Source organism: Tupaia chinensis, unplaced genomic scaffold (genome assembly GCF_000334495.1).
Source record: "Tupaia chinensis unplaced genomic scaffold, TupChi_1.0 Scaffold000659_1, whole genome shotgun sequence".
In the NCBI taxonomy this organism is placed as follows: domain Eukaryota; kingdom Metazoa; phylum Chordata; class Mammalia; order Scandentia; family Tupaiidae; genus Tupaia; species Tupaia belangeri.
Genome location: NW_006160181.1, coordinates 324,379 through 334,999, shown reverse-complemented (window position 1 = coordinate 334,999; position 10,621 = coordinate 324,379). Strand labels below are relative to the sequence as shown.

Below are 10,621 nucleotides of genomic sequence, written 5' to 3'. Positions count from 1 at the left end.
AAAGGACCACTCCAAAAAAAAAAAAAGAGATACTGAATTGTTTAGTTAGTGAACTCTAAGAATTTTCAGATGAGCAAAATGAAACTTTGGGGTACATTTACACCCCCTTTGGGTATTTTTAAAGGCTAGTACAGTTTTTATTTTTTTAAATAATTATTTATTATTATTTTTAATTTAGGCAAAGTGTTATTATTAATTACCTTCATGGGGCCAGCAGATGGTATAGCAGTTACATTGCTGGACTCCCACAAGGCTGACCACGGTTTGAGTCCTGAATCTGGTGGTGTGAAAATCACACTGGATGCATGTGTGTGCATGCCCATGATCCCAAGAGGAGAATGGAGAGAAGGGGTGACATGCCCATCCCCCTGGGAGATAATTTCTCACTTTCCCTCTCACTGTCTCTCTCTCTCTTTCTCAGGCAAGTTCATGCACCCTAAGGCAAAAACCTCTAAGCAACCTTCACATGATCATTAAAGAAATCAATTTTTGTTTCCTTCTTTTTTTGGAGAGGTTTTTGCTATAGGGCGCGTGCATTAGCCAGACAGACAGAGAGAGACAGAGAGACAGAAAGCAAGAAATCACCCCCCAGGGGGGATGACCATGCCGCAATCCCTTTTTCACTTCTTCTCTCGGGATCTTGGGCACACATGCACACGCACCCGGCATGAGTTTTAAACCACCAGGTCTGGGACTCGAACCATGGTCGACTATGTGGGAGTCCAGCGACATAGCCATTACGCTGCTAGTCCAAGAAATCATTAATTTTTTAAGAGATATTTTGCTATAAGGTGTGTGTGCTTGCCAGAGAGACAGAGACAGAAAATGAGAAATCAACCCCTATGGGGGATGGCCACACTGCAGTCCCTTCTCCTCCATTCTCCTCTCAAGATCTTGGACATGCACTGACACGCACTGGGTGAGAATTTTAAGCTGCAGGGTCCAGGACTCAAACTGTGGTTGTCTATGTGGGAGTCCAGCAATGTAACCTTTACGCCATCTGCTGGTCCCCAAGAAATCATTAATATTGAAGATATCAGTATTCCAATTGAATTATATAGAAAACCATAAGATTTCATAGTTTTAAGTGGGCATCTTAAGCTCTGTAAAAATGGTTAACATTTCTCAATAAATGTCAATTTGACTCAAAAGTTATTAAACTACTTACTGTATATAAGATTTGAACTAGAAAATGACAAAAGATAGATGACAAATTGGGGAAAACATTCTTATTATCTGTGTTGGTTAATTCTGTGTGTCAATTTTTTGTTGTTGTTGCAGTGTAAAGTGAGAAATTTACTAATTCTTTGGACATTCTCATACATTTACTAGAGGTAAATACATACAGGTACAGCACTAACTTCACTGTGAATAAACAAAAACAAAAGAAATCCATTAGATTGGAATTAGCATTGGAAGGTCTTGGTTCTTATTCAGATCAATTACTTAATGATTGACTTTAGAAGAGGTTTTTTTTTAGGGTTTTTTTTTTTTTTTTTTTTGCCATAGAGTACATGCATACACCAGAAAGACAGAGAGAGAGAGAGAAATAACGCCCTAGCGGGATGACCACACTGTAATCCCTTCTTCTCCATTCTCCACCTGGGGAATTAGGCATTCATGCATGTGTGACTGGCATGATTCAGGGTCTGGGACTTGAACCGCAGTTGGACATGTGAGAGTCCTATGCCTTAACCACCACATCACCTGCTGGCCCCAACTTTAGAACAGTTTTTTAAAATTTAACTTTATTTATTTATTTATTTTAATTTGACCAGAAAGGAACAGGGAGAGAGAGAGAGAAAGAAAGCAAGAAAGCAAGTCACTGGGTCCAGGAATTGAACTGTGGTTGGACATGTTGGAGTCCAGTGCCCCCAACCACCACGTCATCTGCTGGCCCCTAGGAGAGTTAATTTTACATATATATAAATTATTTACATTTAATCACTATATATTGTTACAGTGTACAACATGGTTTTCCCAGTATTATTATCATTTTAAAAATTTGCTATAGAGCATATGCACTCACCAGAGAAACAGAAAGATTAAGAAAACAAGATGCCAGGTCTGGGACTTGAACCACAGTCAGTCATGTGGGAATCTAGTGCCTTTAACCACCATGCCACATGCTGCCCTTTGCTTTTTTTTTTTTTTTTTTTTTTTAAGAGGGGTTTTTGTTTATGGGGGCATATTTTTTCATGCTTGCCAGAAAGACAGAGAGACAGGAAGAGAGAAATGATCTTTCGGGGCGAATGGCCACACTGCATCCCTTCTCCTCCATTCTCCTCTTGGGTTCTTGGGCACACACACACATGTACCCAGCATGAGTTTAAGTCATCAAGTCAAAGACTCAAACTGTGGTCAACTACATGGCAGTCCAGAGACGTAACCATTATGCCATCTGCTGGTCCCAATTTATTTATTTACTTTAATTTGACCAGAGAGGAACAGAGTGAGAGAGAGACAGAGAGAGGGAAGGTGAGAAAGCAAGTTGCCAGGTCCGGGACTCGAACCATGGTCGGCCATGTTGGAATCCAGCACACTTAACCACCACACCACCTGCCGGCCCCTAATTTTAAAATTTGGTACAAGACATACATTTTCACCAGAGAAACAAAGATAGAGGAGAGAGAGAGAAAGTGAGAAAGCAAACCCCCAGGTTTGGGACCCAAAGCACTGTCCATTATGTGGGCATCTAGAGCTTTAACTACCACACTACCTGCTGGCCCTTGAGGCTTATTTTTAAAAAATTAACAAATCGGGACCAGCAGTTAGTGTAATGGCTTTGTCGCTGGACTCTCACATAGTCGACCGCGATTTGAGTCCAGGACCCGGTGGCTTAAACTCACGGCGGGCGCGTGTGCGTGCGTGCTCAAGATCCGAGGAGAATGGAGGAGAAGGGATTGTGGCGTGGCCATCCCCCTTGGGGGGGGTGATTTCTCGCTTTCTATCTCTCTGTCTGTCTCTGTCTGTCTGGTGAGCGCAAAAACCTCTCAAAAAAAAAATTAACAAATTAAACAACAAACAAGGAAAATAAATGATCCAAGTCTCCCAACTGGGATCCAGAGTTGAGCTCCTTGTTAAGTAAATAACATTAGGTTCAAACCAAGGGGTTCCTCTGGCCTTGGTTTTCAGGTGAGTTAGGAAGGTGAGGTATAGTCTGACTCATCTGCATTTCTATCTAGGGGTACCCACTGCTGTCTTGCTTCCTTGATGTTTCCAAAACTTGGGGTCCCTTTCTTTTCACCTGAAGGGTGGAGGAAAGTCAAGAAATATAGTTGGGACCCTCATCAACAATGGGAACATTTCATAGGACACTCCATTTCAATTCCAATATTCCTACCTAGTCCATAAATTAAATCCACTGGAATCTGAAAAGAAACAGTTGTAAGTGCAAAAGATTTGGAATATTACATTTTTTAAAAAAATTAGGAAAACTCTTTTTTCCTACTTGTTCCCCTATGTCCAGGCATAGGACCCGGTAGATGTACTGGTTCTGTTTTCTCTTAGCTGGCATCCGGATTTGTGTTATTCCAATTTTCTCCATCTTCTCCATGCTTAATTCCAGAAAAAACCGGGAAGGCTCCAAGACCCATGGGCGAGGACCCCCTTCAAATACCATTTCCTTCACAGACCGCCATGTCACCAATGCCACTTCCACAGGGTTTAGTGCCTGTTAACATTTAAAGAAATTAATTCCTGATTGGTTAGGGCATTCAACCATTTTCTTTTCTTTTTAAATTTTCTATAAAGTACATGTACTTGCCAGAGAGAGAGGGAAAATGAGAAATTACCCCAGGGGGGTCGCCCCACCACAATCCCTTGTCTATTCTTCTCTCAGGATTTTGGGCATGCGTGCACACATACCCAGTGTATTTTTCAAGCCACTGGGTCTGGGACTCGATCCACAGTTAGCCATGCAGGATTCAGACACCTTACCCACCACACCACTGGCTGGCTCCAGCATGTGGCTATTTTATAAAATTTTATTTATTTACTTTTGGAGAAGTTTTTTTGTTTTTTTGGTTTTGTTTGTTTTTTTTTGAGAGGTTTTTGCTATAGGGTGCTTGCACTCACCAGAAAGACAGAGAGAGACAGAGAGATAGAAAGCGAGAAATTACCCCCCAGGGGGGATGGTCACACTGCAATCCCTTTTCCTCCATTCTCTTCTCGGGATCTTGGAAACACACGCACTCATGTCCAGCGTGAGTTTAAGATACCGGGTCCGGGACTTGAACCGTGGTCGACTACATGAGAGTATAGCAACATAGCCATTACGTCAACTGCCGGTCTCGAATATGGCCATTTTAAAGCCAAGTTATCTGAATATGCTAAAAATGGAGTTAGACTGAACACCAAAGAGATATATATGTCATTCTTCACAATTGGAACGCTTCTTAACCTATGCATTAATTTAGAACCCACCTCTTATTCAAGTCTAACTGATGTGTCGCTTATACATTAATTCACGTGCAGTTGTTCCAGACCACAACCACTTCTGTATCACCTACACCCTTACAGTATTGATGTCTACCACTTATGTGTACATTGGTCATCTACTAAAGCTATTTAAATGGGTCAAGTGCCATATATAAGTAATAATTCTTGTTGTATTCTCTAGTTATGAAAACTTTTTTTAAGAATTATTTTATTTAACTTTATTTTATTTTTATTCATTTATTTTAATTTGACCAGAGAGGGGCAGAGGGAGAGAGACAGTGAGAAAGTGAAAAAGCAAGCCACCAGGTCTGAGACTTGAACTGCAGTCGGCTGTGTGGGAGTCCTGTGCCCTTAACCATCATGCCACCTGCCAGCCCCATGAACACTTCTTAAGTCCCCGACATCTCCAGTAGTGTTTGGGAACCAGCAGTTAGCGTAATGGCTATGTCGCTGGACTCCCACGTAGTCGACCGCGGTTCGCGTCCCGGACCCGGTGGCTTAAAAACTCACGCTGGGCACGTGTGCGTGCGTGCCCAAGATCCCCGAGAGGAGAATGGAGGAGAAGGGATTGTGGCGTGACCATCCCCCCTGGGGGTGATTTCTCGCTTTCTGTCTCTATGTCTCTGTCTGTCTGGCGAGTGCATGCGCCCTATAGTGAAAAAAAAAAAACTTCTTAAGTTTTTTTTTTTTTGAAGAAGTTTTTTGCCTTAAGACATCTGCACTCACTAGGGAGAGAAAGAGACAAACAGTGAGAGGGAAAATGGAAACTCTCCACCCAGGAGATGACCATCCTGCAATCCTTTCTTCTCCATTCTCCTCTCAGGATCTTGGGTATACACACACACACGCCCAGCATGATTTCTAAGCTGTCAGATCCAGGAAGCCACTGGGTTCGGTATTTGAACTACAGTTGACCATGTGGGAGTTCAGCAATGTAACTGCTCTGCCCTCTGATGGGCTTTGCAGAGTCTTACACCTAATTTTTTTTTTTTTTGAGAGGTTTTTGCTATAGGGCGCGTGCACTCACCAGAAAGACAGAGAGAGACAGAGAGACAGAAAGTGAGAAATCACCCCCAGGGGGGATGGCCATGCTGCAATCCCTTCTCCTCCATTCTCCTCTAGGGATCTTGGGCATACATGCACATGCGCCCAGCATGAGTTTAAGTCACCGGGTCCAGGACTCGAACTGCGGTTGACTACATGGGAGTCCAGTGCCATAGCCATTACTCCAACTGCTGGTCCCATTACACCTAATTTATTTTTAGAATTTCTCTTCCTTGGGACTACTAGATGGCATAATGGTTATGTCACTGGATTTCTCCAAGGTTGACTGTGGTTCCAGTCCTGAACCTAAAGGATTAAAACTCAGGCCAGGTGCATATGCGTGCAAGCCCAAAATCCTGAGAGAAGAACGTTAGAGAAGGGATTGCTGTGTGACCATCCTCTCTGGGACGGGGGGTGTGATTTCTCGCTTTCTGTCAGTCTGTCTGTCTCTGTCTCTCTGGTGAGCACACGTGCCCCATAGCAAAAATCTCTTTAAAAAAAATCTCTTCCTCAGTGAGATTTATTAGTGTTGGGCACCTAAAAGGTATTGTATAAATAGCTGCATACACATTTAAAATAAATATTTCACTGACATTTTAAAGAACTTCTGCCCTGGGGCCGGCAGGTGGCCTGGAGGTTAAGGGCGCTTGACTCCCACTTGGCCGATCACGGTTCGAGTCCTGGACCTGGTGGCTTGCTTTCTCACTTTCTCTCTCTCCTCATTCTTTCCCTCTCTAGTCAAATTAAAAATAAATAAATAAATAAAGTTAAATTTAAAAAAATTAAAAAAATAAAAAAAGAACTTCTGCCCTAAAAATATAAAAATAATATATCCATATAATTCATAGTAGTTTTCAAAGAACTTTCTAACCTAAGAGGCAGACAATATAGGTATTATTTACTCCAGCATACAAAGGACTTGCATCCCATTTCCGGTATAGATGAGGAAGCTGGCATTAGGCGAACGAAGTATTCTCAAAGTGTAGGTTATTTTTGTGTAGCACACAGTGTGTACGACAGTGACTAAGCCATAAAATGAAGTAGATTGATGACGCATTCTTTTTTTTCCCTATCTCCTCTCCTTCCTCTTCTTCTTTCTTTTTTCTTCTTTCTCTTCCTCTTCTTCTTCTTCCTCTTCTTCCTCTTCTTCTTTTTAGGTTTTTGCCATAGCAAGATGGCCACACTACAATCCCTTTTCTTCCATTCTCCTCTTGGAATCTTGGGCACAGGCACCTGGCATGATTTTCAAGCCACCAGGTCCAGGACTCGAACTGTGGTTGAACATGTGGTAGTTCAGTGCCTTAACCAGAATATATATGCTGCACACCGTGCAATATAGATAATTTTAAATGCAAATTTTTAGGACCAGCAGTTGGCGTAATGGCTATGTTGCTGGACTCCCATTTAGTCGACCACGGTTCAAGTCCAGGACCTGGTGGCTTAAACTCATACTGGGCATGTGTGCATGCGTGCCCAAGATCCCAAGAGGACAATGAAGGAAAAGGGATTGCGGCGTGGCCATCTCCCCTGGGGGTGATTTCTTGCTTTCTGTCTCTCTCTATCCTTCTGGCAAGTGCACATATCCAATGGCAAAAACCTCATCCCCCCCAAAAAATAATAACTTAACCTTTGTTTTTATTTATTTTTATTTTAAGAGATTTTGCTATAGGGCACATCTGCTTGCCAGACAGACAGAAAGTGAGAAATCAACCACAAGGAGGGATGACCATGCCGCAATCCCTATTCCTCCCTGCTCCTTTTGGGATTTCGGGCATGAACACACAAGCCTTAGTATTAACTTTTTTTCTCTGGATAGGGCTTCTTATCTAAAGAGATATTGATTCACAGGACCAGCAGTTGGTGTAATGCCTATGTTGCTGGACTCCTATGTGGTTGAGCGTTGTTGAGTCCTGGACTCGGTGACTTAAACTCACACTGGGCGCATGTGCGTGCGTGCCCTAGATCCCGAGAGGAGAATAGAGAAGGGATTGCAGCGTGGCCATCCCTCCTGGGGGTGATTTCTCACTTTCTGTCACTCTGTCTCTCTGTGTCTTTCTGGTGAGCACATGCACCCTATAGCAAAAACCTCTAAAAAATAATAATAATAAAAAAGAGATACTGATTCAGGATTTATTATCTGTTAGCAATAACTTTCAGATGTTAATTTTTTTTTTTGTTTTGAGAGATTTTCACTGTAGGGCGCGTGCGCTCGCCAGACAGACAGTGAGAGACATAGAGACAGAAAGCGAGAAATCACCCCCCAGGGGGGATGGTCATGCCGCAATCCCTTCTCCTCCATTCTCCTCTCGGGATCTTGGGCACGCACGCACACGCGCCCGGCGTGAGTTTTAAGCCACCGGGTCCGGGACACGAACCGCGGTCAACTACGTGGGAGTCCAGCGATATAGCCATTACGCCAACTGCTGGTTCCCCAGATGTTAATTTTTTAAAAGAGATTTTTACTATAGGTCATGTGAAACAGAAAGCAAGAAATCATCCCCAATGGGGGATGGCCATGCTACAATCCCTTTCCCTCCATGCTCCTCTTGGGATTTTGGGCACACACACACATGTGCCTGGCATGAGTTTTAAGCCATAGTCAAGTTTATGGGCGTCTAGTGAGGCAACCATTACGTCATCTGTGGGTCCGCAGATGTTGAATTTCACTTTTTTCTTTCCCACTTTTTTTTTCCCCCCCGAGAAGTTTTTGCTACAGGGCACATGCGCTCACCAGAGAGACAGAGAGAGGCAGAGAGACAGAAAGCGAGAACTTATCCCCCAGGGGGGATGGCGACACCGCAATCCCTTCTCCTCCATTCTCCTCCTTTATATGCAGAAAGTATGCCAAGATTTATTTATTTTAATTTTAAGCCACTTCCCATAATTGTCTCCATCATAATGCACCAACCCTTAGGCCAAAAATAACGACTGTGTTAAAATTGTTAAGTGTATATAGTAAAAGACAACTGACTTCCTTCCCCAAGGCAGAAAGTTATCTTTAAGGGTTCTTCAAAAGGGAACATGCTAATATTCTAGATCTTAGTGTCTACAGAGACACATGTATCATAAAAATCTAAATATTCTAATACCTTAAGATTAGTGTACTTTACCCATTAAAACAAAACTTAATGAGAAAAAAAAAGATTAGTGTACTTTATGTACTTTGCACATATTTGGTGTTTTTTCTGTTTTGTTTTGTTTTGTTTTGCCATAGGGTATGTGTGCTTGCCAGAGTGGAGAGAGACAGAGAGAAGGAAAGTGAAAAATCACCCCTTAGGGAGGATGACCACACTACAATCCTTTCTCTTCCATTCTCTTCTCAGGACTTTGGGCACGCATGCACACACAACTGGCATGATTTTCAAGCTTCTGAGTCCAGGACTGAAACCATGGATAGCCATGTGGGAATCTAGCTGCCTTAACCATCACACCACTTGTTGGTCCCACTATACATATTTTATAACTCAGTAAAAAAGAGTAAGGAGAGGGGATTATTTAAAACTCGCTGATATCACTTAAAGATAGTCCCCTGGCAGAAGCACAAGAGAGGAGAAGCCCAAGGCTCAGGTTAAATGAGAAAGCTGTAGATTAAAAAGGTAGTAAGTTGGGACCAACAGATGGCATAATGGCTATGTCACTGGACTCCTATGTAGCCGACCACAGTTCAAGTCCCAGACCCAGTGACTTAAACTCATGCCGGGCGTGTGTGTATGCATGCCCAAGATCCCGAGAAGAGAATGGAAGAGAAGGGATTGCGGTGTGGCCATCCCCCATGGGGGGTGATTTCTTGCTTTCTGGCTCTCTGCCTCTCTCTGTCTTTCTGGAGAGCGCACGCACCCTATAGCAAAAAAACTCTCAAAAAAAAAAAAAAAAAGGTAGTAAATAAAGAGAACATAATTATCATTGATCTTTAGTAAAGTTATAAACCACAGCGAGCTAGGAAGCCCCTAAGTGGACATGGCCCATGAGAAGAAATGGTTTCTTCCTGTGAGACGTCTCACCTTCAGGGGTTCATAAGCAGCGAATGTGGCACTGCTCTCCAAGTATTCTTCATATTCAGTCACACTCACTGTTACCAGAGTATGGCCCAGAGATTTGGCGGCGATATGTGTGCTAGAACAGTGTGTTGGTCCAGGCCTTTGAATACCTGAAACAAAAAATATAACTTTAGTAGGTTAATAGGCAGATAATTCTCAAAAAAATTAGGCTACAGAAACCTAAGAATTTTTAAAAATTATTTATTTAATTTTAAAATTTATCATTATTGGGGCTGGGGTGGTGTGGTGGTTAAGGGCACTAGACTCCCACATGGCCAACTGCAGTTCAAGTCCCAGACCTGGTGGTTTACTTTCTCACTCTCTCTCTCTCCCCTCTCTCTTTCTCTGGCAAAGTTCATGCAAAATAATAAGTAAATAAATAAAGTTAACAACAAAAAATCATTATTATTATTATTATTATTTTAAATTTGCTACAGGGCATGCACACTCACCAGAAAAAGACAGAGAGAGAGAGAAAATGAGAAAGCAAGTCGCCAGGTCTAGGACTCAAAATGCGGTTGGTCAAGTGGGAGTCCAGTCCCCACCCACCATGCCACCTGCTGGATCCTATAAGAATTTTTTTTAAAGAATTATTTTTATTTAAATTTTATTTATTATTAATATCTTTCATTTGACACAGAGAGAAAGAGAATGTGAGAAAGCAAGTTGCCAGATCTGGGACTCCCACCAGGTTGGGTCAGCCATGTGGGAGTATAGTGTTCTTAACCACCATGTCCCCATGAGAATCTTTTGGTTTTTGGAGAGGTTTTTGCTATAGGGCACGTGCACTCACCAGAAATACAGAGACAGAGAGACAGAAAGTGAGAAATCACCCCCCCCCAGGGGGATGGCCACGCCGCAATCCCTTCTACTTCAGTCTCCTCTCAGGATCTTGGGCACGCACGCACACACGCCTGGCATGTTTAAGCCACCTGTTTAAGCCACTGGGTCCGGGACTTGAACCACAGTTGACTACATGGGAGTCCAGCGACATAGCCATTACACCAACTGTTGGTCCCCCCATGAGAATCTTAACATGTGGCAGGTGGTATAGCAGTTACGTCACTGGACTCCCACATGGCTGACTGTGGTTTGAGTCC

The 10,621-nt window shown here is 42.8% G+C and overlaps 1 protein-coding gene across 1 annotated transcript in view; it reads right to left on the bottom strand.

The window, feature by feature from the left end:
* Positions 1-10,621, bottom strand: part of NUP210L (nucleoporin 210 like) — a 169,517-nt gene that overhangs the window by 81,170 nt on the left and 77,726 nt on the right. Inside the window, exons 14-15 of the mRNA XM_006159801.2 lie at positions 9,486-9,631; positions 3,452-3,673 (exon numbers count right to left, since the gene is read on the bottom strand). Coding sequence (XP_006159863.1) covers positions 3,452-3,673; positions 9,486-9,631 — 368 coding nt within the window. The remainder of the gene's footprint in view (positions 1-3,451; positions 3,674-9,485; positions 9,632-10,621) is intronic.